Raw genomic sequence first — 18,438 nt, forward strand, 5'->3', positions numbered from 1 at the left:
ATATTTTTGTTTTGGTATTACATTCCCTTTATCTTAAAATACCAAGATATTACCAATCATGCTAATACCTATTTATTATTTATTTTCTTAGGAGGATGAAGAAATGTCAGAATTTGCTCTTGATGGATTAAAACAGGTTATGGCAGTGAAAAGCCGCGTTGCGTTGCCTTATCTGGTACCCAAGGTGGGTTACATGAGGACTGTTTTGTTAATGTATTATGGTTGTATGCATGCTTGCCCTTCTGTTAACACTTGGTCGCTTGTGTGTCTTGTGCAGTTTTGTTCCCTTCCTATAAATACCCAGTAGCTAATGTATGTGTATTTCACAGCTCATTTGTCCTCCTGTGAACACTCGTGTCCTGGCGTTCCTTTCATCGGTCGCAGGGGATGCCTTAACCAGACACCTGAATGTCATTCTTCCTGCTGTGATGTCTGCTTTGAAAGTACACCTGGGAACAGATGATGAGCAGGCTGTAAGAAAGATCTCTCTCAAATACTTTGGGTTGGGTAAAGTTAATAACTAGTAGTAGCAATGAAAATCTTCATAGACTTTAACTGAGATCTTTGTTGCTGACATTTGTTACTTTTAAAGCTGAAATGTGTCCAAACCATTTAGGCTACTGTTTCCATATAATTATGTGGTTGACCCCTGTTTTAGTGCAGCAATGCACTACAGGGAGCTAGCTGAACACATCTGGTGAGCCAATGATAACAGGTATATGTGTTTAGCTAAACAAATAGTGACCCCAATGAAGGGGAGACCCTTAGAGCACACAAAAGTACCTCCTGTGAATTAAGTGTGAGAGCTCTGTGCCGAATGCACTGCTGAATCAGATCACACAAGGTTCCGATTAACCCAAAGTCCCCACTGCTCCTCCTTAACCTTAAGGACTTACCCTCTCTTCACGGTCTTCCTGCTGTATCCCACTGTGTGTAGAGCCGTTTGGGAGACCTCTCTCCTAGGCTCTCAGCGTTCCGCCGTCCTTCAGCTTGGAGTACGCTCCCACAAGCTAGCAGCTGCTGCCAGCTGCTCAGGCGTCCGCCTCACACTCTGGGGCTCTGAAGAGTGACATCAGAAGACATGGCCGGCTTACGAGGGGGAACGATGCCAGGTGAAACGATCACGTAGCAGTGATGGGTATAGTGGGAAGAACCTTGCAGCTGTACTTCACCTCCTTAGGTAATTAAGCCTCCAGGGATTCACCAACTGCCGAAGCTCCAAAAGGATAGGCTCATGGATATAAAGTTGACAAAGTCCGGAGCTGCAGTTTAAAACTTCATTTTCTTTATTATTTACTTAAAAGCGGTTACATGCACAGACACAAAAACATGCCCTTAGTGTACAAAGCTTACGTGTTTCGGCTGAGCTGCCATACTCATAGCTTTTAGTACGGCGGTTCAGCCGAAACGCGTAAGCTTTGTACACTAAAGGCATGTTTTTGTGTCTGTGCATGTAACCGCTTTTAAGTAAATAATAAAGAAAATGAAGTTTTAAACTGCTGCTCTGGAGTTTGTCAATTTTATATGTGTTTAGCTCCCAGTAGTGTATTGCTGCTTTTGTGCTTAAATATGTATGCTTTTCAACAAAGGATACCAAACAAATGAAGTACATTTAACAACAGAAGTAAACTGAAAAGTCTCTTAAAATTACACTATCCATCTGAGCAATGAAATTTTAATTTTTACTTTCATCTTCCTTTAATCCCTTAATTATTGCCATCCATTTATTTGGATCTGGTTTCTAATGTTTTCTCAACGATATGTATGTTGTAACTTTTATTTAAATGTTTTCTAGAATTGAAATATTCTATATTTCATGTCCATTTACCTTCAAAATGTATAATCTTCAGAAATGATCACTGTTTTTATATTTGTAATTACATGCTTCCCAGGAGTTGGCAAACTGTCAGGCTGTCATTCTGTCAGTGGAGGATGATGTTGGGCAGAGGATTGTTATTGATGACTTGCTGGAAGCAACTCGAAGCTCTGATGTTGGAATGCGACAGGCAGCTGCAATAATACTGAACATGTACTGTGCAAAGACAAAGGGAGATTACTCTGCACACCTTAAGAGCTTGGTGTCTGGACTTCTTCGTCTTTTCAATGATAACCATAGTGTGGTTTTGAATGAAAGCTGGGATGCTCTTAATTCTATTACTAAAGTGAGTTTAGGGGCTGTTGGGAATGTTTTACAAAGCTTAAATAATTAACTTGTGTGAGCAATAAAGATGGTGTAATTAAACCTTATACCTTTTTAATATATATATATTCATACCTTTAAATATATTATTTTGAGTAATCGTAAATGCAAAAAAAAGGAAGCATTTTTGTTGAACATTATTGTTTTGGAGGTATCTTTCTGAACCAGGTTAGAGCACTTTCAGGAGAAGTAAGCACAATCTTGAGGCAACTTAAAATATAGATAACCTTGTCTGGGGAATTATTGTAATATTTAGTTGATCAAAATCTGCTCGGTTGAGTTTTGTTTGCCCCCAGTGTTTGATCAGTATTGCATCAGTTTATCACCATTTTTCTTAAATTAATTATTGTGTTTGTTGCAGAAATTAGACGCAGGCAGCCAGTTGATGCTGATTGATGACCTCTACAGGGATATCCGCATGGTGGGCAATGAAGCCAAAGGAGAACATGTGCCAGGGTTTTGTATTCCAAAGAAGGTATATAATTTGTTTTATGGTGTGTATTACCACACATGTATTTTAAAGAAGCACTTTATGACCTATTTATTTTTTGCTTCCTTTTTCAGGGGGTTACCTCAATTCTCCCTGTGCTAAGGGAGGGAATTCTTACTGGGAGTCCAGAACAGAAAGAAGAGGCAGCCAAGGCCTTGGGTCTAGTTATTAAGTTGACTTCTGCTGAAGCTTTGAAGCCGTCTGTGGTTAATATAACTGGACCTCTAATCCGCATACTGGGAGACCGTTTCAGCTGGAGTGTGAAGGTTGCTCTGCTGGAGACACTGAGTCTTCTTCTCCACAAGGTTCGACATGCATACGCTTATCTACAATTAAAGCAATGCAGCTGGAATGTAATAATGTCTTGAATTAAGTGGACATATGCATATACCTGCATACCATTTTACCAGAATTGTTGTTTTTCTTTTTAAATGTTAGAAATTAACTCCTTTTCCATATTTGCATGCACACAGTGGCAATCTTGAAACATAAGAAGCCACTCTCACTCTTTGGTTTGTTAACACTGTGCATACACTTGAGGGATCATTTTATTTATATATATATATATATATATATATATATTTCTTCTGTTAAGTGTGATCAGTCCACGGGTCATCATTACTTCTGGGATATTAACTCCTCCCCAACAGGAAGTGCAAGAGGATTCACCCAGCAGAGCTGCATATAGCTCCTCCCCTCTACGTCACTCCCAGTCATTCTCTTGCACCCAACGACTAGATAGGAGGTGTGAGAGGGCTATGGTGATTATACTTAGTTTTATATCTTCAATCAAAAGTTTGTTATTTTAAAATAGCACCGGAGTGTGTTATTACTTCTCTGGCAGAGTTTGACGAAGAATCTACCAGAGTTTTTGCTATGATTTTAGCCGGAGTAGTTAAGATCATATTGCTGTTTCTCGGCCATCTGAGGAGAGGTAAACTTCAGATCAGGGGACAGCGGGCAGATGAATCTGCATAGAGGTATGTAGCAGCTTTTATTTTCTGACAATGGAATTGATGAGAAAATCCTGCCATACCGATATAATGTCATGTATGTATACTTTACACTTCAGTATTCTGGGGAATGGTACTTCACTAGAATTACACTGTAAGAAGTACATTAAGCTGTTTAATAACTAGAAATTATGTTTAACGTTTTTGCTGGAATGTAAAATCGTTTTCATTTGCTGAGGTACTGAGTGAATAAATGTTTGGGCACCATTTTCCCACTTGGCAGTTGCTTAATCTTTTTCTGACAGTTTCTGTTCTCTCTCACTGCTGTGTGTGAGGGGGAAGGGCCGTTTTTTGGCGCCTTTTCTATGCATCAGTTATTTCAGTCAGCAGCTCATTGTATTTCCTGCATGATCCGGTTCATCTCTACAGAACTCAGGGGTCTTCAAACTTATTTTGAGGGAGGTAATTTCTCTCAGCAGAGCTGTGAGAATTATAGTTGACTGTGATAAAAAACGTTTATTCTGTAATTGTTTCCTGCTTTCAGAATTTGTTATCTTTGCTATTGGGATTAAACCTTTGCTAAAGTTGTGTTGTTTACAAGGATTGAGGCTATAACTGTTTCAATTTATTAATTTTCAACTGTCATAGATTTTCTGTGCTTCTTAAAGGCACAGTACGTTTTTAATATTATTCTAATTGAATTGTATTCTAAGTTGCAAGTTTATTTGCTAGTGTGTTAAACATGTCTGATTCAGAGGAAGATACCTGTGTCATTTGTTGCAATGCCAAAGTGGAGCCCAATAGAAATTTATGTACTAACTGTATTGATGCTACTTTAAATAAAAGTCAATCTGTACAAATTGAACAAAGTTCACCAAACAACGAGGGGAGAGTTATGCCGACTAACTCGCCTCACGTGCCAGTACCTGCATCTCCCGCTCGGGAGGTGCGTGATATTGTAGCGCCGAGTACATCTGGCCGGCCATTACAAATCACATTACAGGATATGGCTTCTGTTATGACTGAAGTTTTGGCTAAATTACCAGAACTAAGAGGTAAGCGTGATCACTCTGGGGTGAGAACAGAGTGCGCTGATAATATTAGGGCCATGTCAGATACTGCGTCACAGGTTGCAGAACATGAGGACGGAGAACTTCATTCTGTGGGTGACGGTTCTGATCCAAACAGACTGGATTCAGATATTTGAAATTTTAAATTTAAACTGGAAAACCTCCGTGTATTACTAGGGGAGGTGTTAGCGGCTCTGAATGATTGTAACACAGTTGCAATACCAGAGAAAATGTGTAGGTTGGATAAATATTTTGCGGTACCGACGAGTACTGAGGTTTTTCCTATACCTAAGAGACTTACTGAAATTGTTACTAAGGAGTGGGATAGACCCGGTGTGCCGTTCTCACCCCCTCCGATATTTAGAAAAATGTTTCCAATAGACGCCACCACACGGGACTTATGGCAAGCGGTCCCTAAGGTAGAGGGAGCAGTTTCTACTTTAGCTAAGCGTACCACTATCCCGGTGGAGGATAGCTGTGCTTTTTCAGATCCAATGGATAAAAAATTAGAGGGTTACCTTAAGAAAATGTTTGTTCAACAAGGTTTTATATTGCAACCCCTTGCATGCATTGCGCCGATCACGGCTGCAGCGGCGTTCTGGATTGAGTCTCTGGAAGAGAACATTAGTTCAGCTACTCTGGACGACATTACGGACAGGCTTAGAGTCCTTAAACTAGCTAATTCATTCATTTCGGAGGCCGTAGTACATCTAACTAAACTTACGGCGAAGAATTCAGGATTCGCCATTCAGGCACGCAGGGCGCTGTGGCTAAAATCCTGGTCAGCTGATGTTACTTCTAAGTCTAAATTGCTTAATATACCTTTCAAAGGGCAGACCTTATTCGGGCCCGGGTTGAAAGAGATTATCGCTGACATTATAGGAGGTAAAGGCCATGCCCTGCCTCAGGACAAAGCCAAAACTAAGACTAGACAGTCTAATTTTCGTTCCTTTCGTAATTTCAAAGCAGGAGCAGCATCAACTTCCTCTGCACCAAAACAGGAAGGAGCTGTTGCTCGCTACAGACAAGGCTGGAAACCTAACCAGTCCTGGAACAAGGGCAAGCAGACCAGGAAACCTACTGCTGCCCCTAAAACGGCATGAATTGAGGGCCCCCGATCCGGGATCGGATCTAGTGGGGGGCAGGCTTTCTCTCTTCGCCCAGGCTTGGGCAAGAGATGTCCAGGATCCCTGGGCGCTAGAAATAATATCTCAGGGATACCTTCTGGACTTCAAATACTCTCCTCCAAGAGAGAGATTTCATCTGTCAAGGTTGTCAACAATCCAGACAAAGAAAGAGGCGTTTTTACGCTGCGTACAAGAGCTCTTGTTAATGGGAGTAATCCACCCAGTTCCACGATCGGAACAGGGACAGGGGTTTTACTCAAATCTGTTTGTGGTTCCCAAAAAAGAGGGAACTTTCAGACCAATCCTGGACTTAAAGATCCTAAACAAGTTCCTAAGAGTTCCATCGTTCAAGATGGAGACTATTCGGACAATTTTACCTATGATCCAAGAGGGTCAGTACATACCGGTACCTAAGGTTTGCCTTCCTAGACAGGCATTACCAGTTTGTAGCTCTTCCATTCGGATTGGCTACAGCTCCAAGAATCTTCACAAAGGTTCTGGGTGCTCTTCTGGCGGTACTAAGACCGCGGGGAATCTCGGTAGCTCCATACCTAGACGACATTCTGATTCAAGCTTCAAGCTTTCAAACTGCCAAGTCTCATACAGAGTTAGTACTGGCATTTCTAAGGTCACATGGATGGAAGGTGAACGAAAAGAAAAGTTCACTCGTTCCACTCACAAGAGTTCCCTTCCTGGGGACTCTTATAGATTCTGTAAAAATGAAGATTTACCTGACAGAGGACAGGTTAACAAGACTTCAAAGTGCTTGCCGCACCCTTCATTCCATTCAACACCCGTCAGTGGCTCAATGCATGGAGGTAATCGGCTTAATGGTAGCGGCAATGGACATAGTACCCTTTGCACGCCTACACCTCAGACCACTGCAACTGTGCATGCTAAGTCAGTGGAATGGGGATTACTCAGACTTATCCCCTTCTCTGAATCTGGATCAAGAGACCAGAAATTCTCTTCTTTGGTGGCTTTCTCGGCCACATCTGTCCAGGGGGATGCCATTCAGCAGACCAGACTGGACAATTGTAACAACAGACGCCAGCCTTCTAGGTTGGGGTGCCGTCTGGAATTCTCTGAAGGCTCAGGGACAATGGAGTCAGGAGGAGAGTCTCCTGCCAATAAACATTCTGGAATTGAGAGCAGTTCTCAATGCCCTCCTGGCTTGGCCCCAGTTGACAACGCGGAGTTTCATCAGGTTTCAGTCGGACAACATCACGACTGTAGCTTACATCAACCATCAGGGAGGGACACGAAGCTCCCTAGCTATGATGGAAGTATCAAAGATAATTCGCTGGGCAGAGTCTCACTCTTGCCACCTGTCAGCAATCCACATCCCGGGAGTGGAGAACTGGGAGGCGGATTTCTTAAGTCGTCAGACTTTTCATCCGGGGGAGTGGGAACCTCATCCGGAGGTCTTTGCCCAAATACTTTGACGTTGGGGCAAACCAGAGATAGATCTCATGGCGTCTCGACAGAACGCCAAGCTTCCTCGTTATGGGTCCAGATCCAGGGATCCAGAAGCAGTCCTGATAGATGCCCTGACAGCACCTTGGGATTTCAGGATGGCTTACGTGTTTCCACCCTTCCCGATGCTTCCTCGATTGATTGCCAGAATCAAACAAGAGAGAGCATCAGTGATTCTAATAGCACCTGCGTGGCCACGCAGGACTTGGTATGCAGATCTGGTGGACATGTCATCCTGTCCACCTTGGTCTCTACCCCTGAAACAGGACCTTCTGATACAGGGTCCCTTCAAACATCAAAGTCTAACTTCTCTGAAGCTGACTGCTTGGAAATTGAACGCTTGATTTTATCAAGACGTGGGTTTTCTGAGTCAGTTATTGATACCTTAATACAGGCTAGGAAACCTGTTACCAGAAAGATTTACCATAAGATATGGCGTAAATACCTATATTGGTGTGAATCCAAAGGTTACTCTTGGAGTAAGGTTAGGATTCCTAGGATATTGTCTTTTCTACAAGAAGGTTTAGAAAAGGGTTTATCCGCTAGTTCATTAAAGGGACAGATCTCAGCTCTGTCCATTCTGTTACACAAACGTCTGTCAGAAGTTCCTGACGTCCAGGCTTTTTGTCAGGCTTTGGCGAGGATTAAGCCTGTGTTTAAAACGGTTGCTCCACCATGGAGTTTAAACCTTGTTCTTAATGTTTTACAGGGCGTTCCGTTTGAACCCCTTCATTCCATTGATATAAAGTTGTTATCTTGGAAAGTTCTATTTTTAATGGCTATTTCCTCGGCTCGAAGAGTCTCTGAGTTATCAGCCTTACATTGTGATTCTCCTTATTTGATTTTTCATTCGGATAAGGTAGTTCTGCGTACTAAACCTGGGTTCTTACCTAAGGTAGTTACTAACAGGAATATCAATCAAGAGATTGTTGTTCCTTCTTTATGCCCAAATCCTTCTTCGAAGAAGGAACGTCTACTGCACAACCTGGATGTAGTCCGTGCTCTAAAATTTTACTTACAGGCAACTAAGGAATTTCGACAAACGTCTTCTCTGTCGTTTACTCTGGGCAGAGGAGAGGTCAAAAAGCTTCTGCTACCTCTCTTTCTTTTTGGCTTCGTAGCATAATTCGTTTAGCTTATGAGACTGCTGGACAGCAGCCTCCTGAAAGGATTACAGCTCATTCCACTAGAGCTGTGGCTTCTACTTGGGCCTTTAAGAATGAGGCCTCTGTTGAACAGATTTGCAAGGCTGCAACTTGGTCTTCGCTTCATACTTTTTCCAAATTTTACAAATTTGACACTTTTGCTTCATCGGAGGCTTTTTTTGGGAGAAAGGTTCTTCAGGCAGTGGTTCCTTCTGTATAAAGAGCCTGCCTATCCCTCCCGTCATCCGTGTACTTTTGCTTTGGTATTGGTATCCCAGAAGTAATGATGACCCGTGGACTGATCACACTTAACAGAAGAAAACATAATTTATGCTTACCTGATAAATTCCTTTCTTCTGTAGTGTGATCAGTCCACGGCCCGCCCTGTTTTAAGGCAGGTAAATATTTTTTAATTTATACTCCAGTCACCACTTCACCCTTGGCTTTTCCTTTCTCGTTGGTCCTTGGTCGAATGACTGGGAGTGACGTAGAGGGGAGGAGCTATATGCAGCTCTGCTGGGTGAATCCTCTTGCACTTCCTGTTGGGGAGGAGTTAATATCCCAGAAGTAATGATGACCCGTGGACTGATCACACTACAGAAGAAAGGAATTTATCAGGTAAGCATAAATTATGTTTTTTTTTTTTTATTATTATTTTTTTTTTTTTAAAGGTGACCTTTTAAGCAGCAATTATATAAAACACTTTGTTAAAATAGTATGTAGGGGCTATACAACTCATACATAATTGCCCCAAATATCCCTTTAATTATTTGGATGATTATAATTTGCAGTTGTGAATTTTACTGTGCTCTTGTTTCATTTTAGGTGGGCATTGCTTTAAAACCCTTCCTTCCACAACTGCAAACGACCTTTACCAAAGCTCTACAGGATTCAAATCGTGCTGTACGTCTTAAGGCAGCTGATGCATTGGGAAAACTTATTGTGATTCATACAAAAGTTGACCCTCTCTTTACAGAACTACTAAACACTATTCGTTCATGTGAAGACTCAGGAATCAGGTATCCAGTCCATGAAATATTCTATATAATAATAAGCTTAGAAGACTAATTGTGGTAACCCATATAAATGGTCATTCCTGGTTGGTAATTGCTATGTCTGATTTCAGAGAGACCATGCTTCAGGCTGTAAGATTCCTTATTCAAGGAGGTGGTGGTAAGATGGATGGAACCATAAGGAAGAACTATATTACCTTGCTTATTGGGATGCTGGGACATGATGAGGTAAACTTCCGTTTCAGGACAATGTGTAAAATTATAACACTGTTTAAATCACGACTGCTATGTACAGGTATACATGCACAAAACCTTAATTCCATAATCCAAAATTATCCTGAAATTCAGAGTTCACTAATATATAAAAAAGAAAACACTTGTACGGACCCTTAGATACAAAAATCTTTAATCACTAAGTTATTGATTCCCACACCTGCACATAACTGAAATAACTGCCTACTGTACCACACTCATTCTTTCAAAATTGTGAGATTTTTCAAATAATGTGCATAACTTTCACTCTGCAGTTTAACCAGCATTAAGTGGTACATCCCATAATGTCCTAGAAAAAATAATTAGTGTGATACATGCATGTATATAACTTTTCTTCTGCTTACAGATGAAAGTGGAGTTTCGCTGTATGTAAACCTATTTCAAGTCTTTGGTTTAGTTTTCGTGCTCTAAAATGTAAATGCTAGTCTATATTTAAAACAACTATTACCTTTCTGATAACTGTACTGTATTATTTATACAAAAATTATGTAATAGGTTGCATATATAAGATGTATTATGACACATCAATGACATATTTTTGTTTACACTTTGTCCCAGCCCCACTCCAAACTGTCCCATTTTACAGATTCAAATATACATATATTCTGAGATTTAAACCTTGCTGGTCCCAGGCAGTTTCGCTAAAGGGTTTTGTACATGTATCAATATGTTATCAGTCTAGTTTATAAATTTAAAAAAAAAAGATATTGGGAGAGAGCGAAATACTAGTCTACTAAAATTAAATTTATGTAAAAGCCTGATATTTTGGCACTCCCTCTTCCCCTGGAGGGTGGAACTGACAACTCCCCACATTTGCCACTAAATATATAGCAGTATTACCACCAACCCCTCCTACTCTTAGTTTTGTCCAGTGTTACCTGCAGAGAAAATTGATGGATTACCTTTTGAGCATCAAGCTACTGGAATCAGACTGTTGTATTTTAATCAGCTTCTCCTATGTTGGGTTCTGGTAGGCTCGTCAATTTCAGGTCAGACAGTATGATTCCTTTGAAGTAAAGCATGGGCTTGTGCAAATATATTATGGGTACTGACCTTAAGAGCTGAATATCTTAGTACAGTTTCTAAACGGCTTGTGCTCTTTACCCACTGCAAGTCCTGTCATGCATATTGCACCACTCACTGCATATATCGGTTCTGGTCATTGTTAATACTTTACCACAGCTACCATGGGACATTTGTACTGTCTCTGATTTCTCCAACATTGGTGTGTCCGGTCCACGGTTTCATCCTTACTTGTGGGATATTCTCTTCCCCTACAGGAAATGGCAAGGAGAGCACACAGCAAGAGCTGTCCATATAGCCCACCCTCTGGCTCCGCCCCCCAGTCATTCTCCTTGCCGCTCTGTACAAGTAGCATCTCCACGGGGATGGTGAGGAGTTTGTGGTGTTAGTTGTAGTTTTTTATTTCTTCTATCAAGAGTTTGTTATTTTAAAATAGTGCCGGTTTGTACTATTTACTCTACAACAGAAAATGAAGAAGATTTCTGTTAAAAGAGTATGATTTTAGCAGCAGTAACTAAAATCTTTTGCTGTTCCCACGCAGGACTGTTGAGCCCAGAGAACTTCAGTTGGGGGGAACAGTTTGCAGACTTATCTGCTTCAGGTACGATCAGTCATATTTCTAACAAGACATGTTAATGCTAGAAGACTGTCAGTTTTTCCCTTAGGGGATCGGTAAGCTATTTTCTTAGATTCATAACAGATTAAGGCTTATAAATGGGCTCTATACTGGTTGACACTATTGTGGGCTAAATCGATTGGTTTATATCAGATTTATTGGACATTTAGAGTGTTTTTTGTGTTATAAAAGCACTTTTGGGAACGTTTTTTTTTTTCGCCTGGCATCTAGTTAGACTACTACTTCAGTCAGAAAGGCCCCTTCACTCTGGTAATGCAGATGAAGAAGGCCCCGTTTTCGCGCCTCAATTGCGCAGTTTATTTCCTTGGCAGTGCATGCAGCTTCATTTGAGGGTCCTGTGGGTAAAGAAAACGGACTCAGGAAGGTTTATTTCAGTGCTGAATCACTCTAAGGGAAGGTAAAAAGCCGCAGCAAGGCTGTGGCAGTGATTGTTGTGTGATAAAATTGTTTATTTGAACAAATAGCTCCGTTTTGCTAATTTTTTTTTTTTTTTTTAGTTTTCAAAAGAGCTTTATTTTGATAAACAAGACATACACGGCATAAATCAATTGCGTACACAACATATCCAGGCTATTACAGAATTATGTTTCATCACAATAGACCATTGGATAAACTGTTTAAAGGTGTGAGGCATGCTTATGAACAGATATTTCAGGACTTGAAGACACCTATTAATTGCAGCGTATGCCATAATTGATCCCATTTTTCTCATTATGTAGACCACTCTTGGGTCTCTGGCGGATATATATATGAACAATAATGGGAATATATACTAGTAAGGGGGAGAACTAGGGAAGATGAAAACATACAGTTTGAGCATTTTTAGGGTATAGAATGAATTCCAATTTTCTATTTATATAGACCACTCTTGGGTCTGTGACAGATAAACATTTGAGCAGTATTGGAAATTTATAGAAGTAAGGGGGGGAACAAGGGACAGGGAAAACAAACATTTTTAGCATAACAAAACTATATAGACCACTCTTGGTTCTGTAATAGATACTCTGGTAATCAATACTGTTGACATATGGAAGTGGGGGAGAGAGTTATAGGCGGGAGAGACAAACAACACAAACAAGACGAATCTGGCATAGCAAGGAACCCTGTACATCTGCATATTCATGTAATATTGGGCCTATAAATCTGAAAACAACCATTTTAGCAATAGAAGAAGCTTACTGTAGGATAAATATAATTTATGTGGGTTATATTAGCATAATTATTAGTATGGGATCAATCTGTCCACTATGCAACACAATATATGATGCTTGTATAGTCAGGAGACTTATGCTATGCAATGCCCAGGAGTAGATTTAGTATACTTCTGCATGGAGGTAGGTAGTGAAAATTGGGCTAGGAAAGCAGGCAGCAATGAATATTACAGTTTCAGTATGATACCTTGATCCCCCTGTTCTAGCTATTCAGGCCTCTCTTGGGTCTGTGACAGTTACACTGGTACTCGTTATTGGGGATACCAAAGGGTGAGAGGGAGGGTTATGGGCAAGGAACTTTGTATTGCCTTGCTCAAAAGTGAATGTGCTATATCTATAATAAAATCGTCAGTTTAAGGGATTAGTATGGGAGGGATAAAAAGTGATTACTTAAATTAGGGGCAAACTTCAGACAGTTCAACTAATCACAATATGCAATAAGATGTATATACAGTGTGGTTACTCAACTGAAAAATGCGTTTCAAACAAATCAAAAGCACACATTATGAAAATAAATTGAGTCCTTGCTAGGTTACCAGAGTCCTAGGGGTATATCATTAGCTGGAGGTTACTATCGGCCCTAGATTCACGACCAGCCGCTCCTTGTCAGGAAGATGTCTCTGGGAGCTACCCCTCCCCTCTTTTCGGTATATGGGCGCCACCAAGGAGGTTAAATCTGTAACAAACACAGCTGACCTGAGACAAGATTGATATTGCGCTGATTTTTCGGAGGTCAACCCCGCTGTGATTGCAAATGAGAGGCTTGATCAGTAATGTTTGTGGTTCTTTATATCGGGCATTAGCCATCATTCGGTTCCCCTTCTCAACGTTTGTAGGTTGGGATTCCCCCAACGCGATTATAGCCTGCTCTGCCGACCCTGGTATTTTCTGCCACCAGAATAAAAAGAGCTCCTGCGGACTCGGTTGCTGTTCCGCCTCACATGTATCCCTCTGCGTAGCAGTGGTCGGAAGGTTGCTCCCCCAGCTGGTCAAATCCTCCATTTTGTGTAAAGTAGTGTCGGCTCTGACTTTCTCGGACACCATTTCCTCTTGTGAATCCATTAGGTAAGCGGTCTCGTTATCGTGGCTTAAGCGTTGTAACAAGTGATCATTTGGTGCTCTCTCTATTAATCTGAGCATGGAAAGTTCAATTTGCGCGAATAGTTCCTCTGGTCGCGTCATGGTTCTCCCCACCGCCATGTTTAGCATACTCCGTTGGGAAAAGCTGACTCCCCCACTTCGGGGATTAAAGAACTGTTCAGGTTTAGAATGTGTCCATATAGCTTGATAACTGATAAATATTGGGTGTTGAAGAGATTCAGTAAGCTAGTTTACCTAGCAGCACTGAGTACCCGGCTCTTCCCGGGGGGAGGTGAATACCTATCAATAGGCCGCCGCCTTAGGCCCTTATCTTCCAAACTGGATCTCCAGCGTCATCCACACGGCTAAGAAAGGTAATATGGGTCACAGTTTACAATACTATGATCCCTTTATGTGTTTTGTGTTTAATCTTGCTGTGTAAAAGGTAATAATCGGCGGATTACTAAACTTCTGCCTGGAGCTCTCAGGATATGCGTCTTATCCAGAACGCTGCTTGGACACCCCCCCCCCCCCCCCCCCCCCGTTTTGCTCATTTTAAGGGTTAAAGTCTTGAAACTTGGTGTGCAATACTTTCAAGGCATTAGGACTCGGGGGTGCAAATTTTGTAAAAATCGGACATTGCCTTCATAGTTTTTCAAACTTTCAGAAATAAAGTGTGCTTGTTTATTATTTAAAGAGACAGGAACGCTTTTCTTTAAAAACGTTTTTATTGCATTATTAGCCTGCCATATTCTGTCTAACAAGTCTGTACCTTCAGATAGCTTATGTTCTGTATGTATGGAAGCCAAGGTGGTTCCCCCTATTAATGTTTTGTGCAAATTGTGTCATAGCGTCCAAACAAAGTAAGGACAGTACTGTCACATTTAATAAGATTGCCCAGGATGATTCTTCATGTGAAGGTAGTGGGGATAGTTCATCATCCTCTCCTTCTGTGTCAACACAAGTTTTGCCCGCGCAGGCGATACCTGGTACATCTAGCGCGCCAATGCTGGTTACTATGCAGCAATTAACTGCAGTGATGGATAATTCTATAGCAAATCTATTATCCAAACTGCCATCCTATTCTAGAAAGCGTGATTGCTCAGTTTTTAAATACAGAAGATGAGCAGGTTAGCGCTGAGGACAATTTATCAGTTGTTCCCTCACATCAATCTGAGTATAGCAGTGAGGGAGGGCCTGTCTGAAGGGGAAGTTTCTGATTCAGGAAAAGTTTCTCAGCAGGCAGACACTGATATCGTGACTTTTAAATTTAAGTTAGAACATCTCCGCGCCCTGCTTAAGGAGGTCCTAACTACTCTAGATGATTGTGATTCTCTGGTAATTCCAGAGAAATTGTGCAAGATGGACAAATTCTTAGAGGTTCCAGTGCACGCTGATGCCTTTCCGATACCCAAGCGGGTGGCGGACATAGTGACTAAGGAGTGGGAAAAGCCAGGTATACCTTTTGTTCCACCTCCTATATTCAAGAAAATGTTCCCCATTGTCGACCCCAGAAAGGACACATGGCAAACGGTTCCCAAGGTTGACGGGGCGGTTTCAACGTTAGCTAAGCGCACAACTATTCCTATTGAGGACAGTTGCGCTTTCAAAGATCCTATGGATAAAAAATTAGAAGGACTGTTAAAAAAGAACTTATTCAGCAGGGTTTCCTTCTTCAACCAATCTCGTGCATTATTCCTGTCACTACCGCAGCGTATTTTGGTTCGAGGAACTGGAAAATTCCCTTCAAAGGGAGACTCCATATGATGAAGTCATGGACAGAATTCACGCACTTAAGTTGGCCAATTCATTTATTTTGGATGCCGCTTTTCAATTGCTAAGTTAGAGGCGAAAAATTCAGGGTTTGCTATAGTGGCGCGCAGAGCGCTTTGGCTAAAATCCTGGTCGGCGGATGTGTCGTCCAAGAATAAATGGCTTAATATTCCTTTCAAGGGTAAGACCCTATTCGGGCCGGAATTGAAAGAGATTATTTCAGACATTACTGGTGGAAAGGGACATGCCCTCCCACAAGATAGGCCTTTTAAGGCTAAGAACAAATCTAATTTTCGTTCCTTTCGCAATTTCAGGAACGGACCAAATCCTAACTCTGCGGCCTCCAGACAAGAAGGCAACACTTACCAACCTAAACCAGCATGGAAACCATTGCAAGGTTGGAACAAGGGTAAACAGGCCAAAAAGCCTGCTGCTGCTACCAAGTCAGCATGAAGGGGTAGCCCCCGATCCGGGACCGGATCTAGTAGGGGCAGACTCTCTCTCTTTGCTCAGGCTTGGGCAAGAGATGTTCCGGATCCCTGGACACTAGAATATTCTCTCAGGGATATCTTCTAGAATTCAAGGAACTTCCTCCAAAGGGAAGGTTCCACATGTCTCGCTTATCTTCAGACTAGATAAAGAGACAGGCATTCTTACACTGCGTAGGAGACATAGTAAAGATGGGAGTGATACACCCAGTTCCAATAACGGAACAAGGAAGACAATCCAGGAGGGTCAATATATGACTACCGTGGATTTAAAGGATGCGTACCTGCATATTCCTATCCACAAAGATCACCATTAGTTCCTGAGGTTCGCCTTCCTGGAAAGACAGTTCGTGGCTCTTCCATTCGGTTTAGCCACTGCTCCCAGAATTTTCACAAAGGTGCTAGGGTCCCTTCTAGCGGTATTAAGACAGAGGGGCATTGCTATAGCACCTTATCTAGACGACATTCTAACCCAAGCGTCGTCTCTTTCCAAAGCAAAGGCCCATACAAGACATTGTTCTAGCCTTTCTCAGATTTCACGGGTGGAAGGTGAACGTAGAAAAGAGTTCCCTGTTCCCGTCAACAAGAGTTCCCTTTCTGGGAACAATAATAGATTCTATGGAAATGAAGATCTTCCTGACAGAGGTCAGAAAATCAAAACTTCTGAGCGCTTGTCAAGTTCTTCACTCTATTCTGCAGCCTTCCATAGCTCAGTGCATGGAAGTAATAGGATTAATGGTCGCAGCGATGGACATAGTTCCTTTTGCTCGAATTCATCTAAGACCATTACAACTGTGCATGCTCAAACAGTGGAATGGGGATTATGCAGACTTGTCTCCCCAGATTCAAGTAGACCAGGTAATCAGGGATTCTCTCCGCTGGTGGTTGTCTCAGGATCACCTGTCTCAGGGAATGAGTTTCCACAGACCAGAGTGGGTCATCGTCACGACCGACGCCAGTCTCTTAGGCTGGGGCGCGGTCTGGGACTCTCTGAAAGCTCAAGGTCTATGGTCTCGAGAAGAGTCTCTTCTTCCGATAAACATTTTAGAACTGAGAGCGATATTCAATGCGCTCCTGGTTTGGCCTCACCTGGCAAAGGTCAAATTCATATGGTTCCAGTCGGACAACATGACGACTGTAACATCAATCATCAGGGGGGAACAAAGAGTTCCTTGGCGATGAGAGAGGTATCCAAGATCATCAAATGGGCGGAGGATCACTCCTGCCACCTATCTGCAATTCACATCCCAGGAGTGGACAACTGGGAGGCGGATTATTTGAGTCGTCAGATTTTCATCCGGGGGAGTGGGAACTCCACCCGGAGGTCTTTGCCCAATTAACTCAACGATGGGGCATTCCAGATATGGATCTGATGGCGTTTCGCCAGAACGCCAAGGTTCCTCCATACGGGTCCAGATCCAGGGATCCCAAGGCGACACTGGTGGATGCATTAGTGGCTCCTTGGTCGTTCAACCTAGCTTATGTGTTTCCACCGTTCCCTCTCCTTCCCAGGCTTGTAGCCAGGATCAAACAGGAGAAGGCTTGGTGATCTAATAGCTCCTGCGTGGCCACGCAGGACTTGGTATGCAGACCTGGTGAATATGTCATCGGCTTCACCATGGAAGCTACCTTTGAGACAGGATCTTCTAGTACAAGGTCCATTCGAACATCCAAATCTAGTCTCTCTCCAACTGACTGCCTGGAAATTGAACGCTTAATTCTATCTACGCGTGGGTTTTCTGAATCGGTTATAGATACTTTCGTTCATGCCAGAAAGCCTGTGACTAGGAAAATTTTCCAATAAGATATGGCAAAAAATATATCTGTTAGTGCAGATCCAAGGGATACTCTTGGAGTAAAATGAAGGTTCCAAGAATACTTTCCTTTCTCCAAGAGGGCTTGGATAAAGGTTTGTCAGCTAGTTCTCTTAAAGGACAGATATCTGCTCTGTCGGTTTTGTTACACAAGCGTCTGGCAGCTGTGCCAGATGTACAGGCGTTTGTACAGGCTTCAGTCAGGATCAAGCCTGTGTATAGACCTATGACTCCTCCTTGGAGTCTAAACTTAGTTCTTTCAGTTCTTCAGGGGGTTCCTTTTGAACCTATGCATTCCATAGATGTTAAATTACTATCTTGGAAAGTTTTGTTTTTGGTTGCTATTTCTTCTGCGAGAAGAGTTTCAGAGTTATCTGCTTTGCAGTGTACTTCTCCCTATCTGGTATTCCATACAGATAAGGTAGTTTTGCGTACCAAGCCTGGTTTTCTTCCAAAGGTCGTTTCTAACAGGAATATTAACCAGGAGATTGTGGTTCCTTCTATGTGTCCGAATCCAGTTTCAAAGAAGGAACGTTTGTTACACAACCTAGATGTAGTCTGGGCTTTAAAATTCTATTTAGAAGCAACTAAGGATTTCAGACAAACATCATCCTTGTTTGTTGTGTATTCTGGTAAGAGGAGAGGACAGAAAGCTACTGCTACCT

At 42.0% G+C, this 18,438-nt stretch overlaps 1 protein-coding gene across 1 annotated transcript in view; it reads left to right on the plus strand.

The window, feature by feature from the left end:
- Window positions 1-18,438, plus strand: part of GCN1 (GCN1 activator of EIF2AK4) — a 293,771-nt gene that overhangs the window by 194,697 nt on the left and 80,636 nt on the right. The window contains exons 47-53 of the mRNA XM_053702061.1: window positions 92-184; window positions 330-473; window positions 1,893-2,162; window positions 2,562-2,675; window positions 2,765-2,995; window positions 9,287-9,480; window positions 9,588-9,702. Of these exons, the coding sequence (XP_053558036.1) occupies window positions 92-184; window positions 330-473; window positions 1,893-2,162; window positions 2,562-2,675; window positions 2,765-2,995; window positions 9,287-9,480; window positions 9,588-9,702 (1,161 nt within the window). The remainder of the gene's footprint in view (window positions 1-91; window positions 185-329; window positions 474-1,892; window positions 2,163-2,561; window positions 2,676-2,764; window positions 2,996-9,286; window positions 9,481-9,587; window positions 9,703-18,438) is intronic.

The sequence above is a fragment of the Bombina bombina genome, chromosome 2 (assembly GCF_027579735.1).
Source record: "Bombina bombina isolate aBomBom1 chromosome 2, aBomBom1.pri, whole genome shotgun sequence".
NCBI classification, from domain to species: Eukaryota; Metazoa; Chordata; class Amphibia; order Anura; family Bombinatoridae; genus Bombina; species Bombina bombina.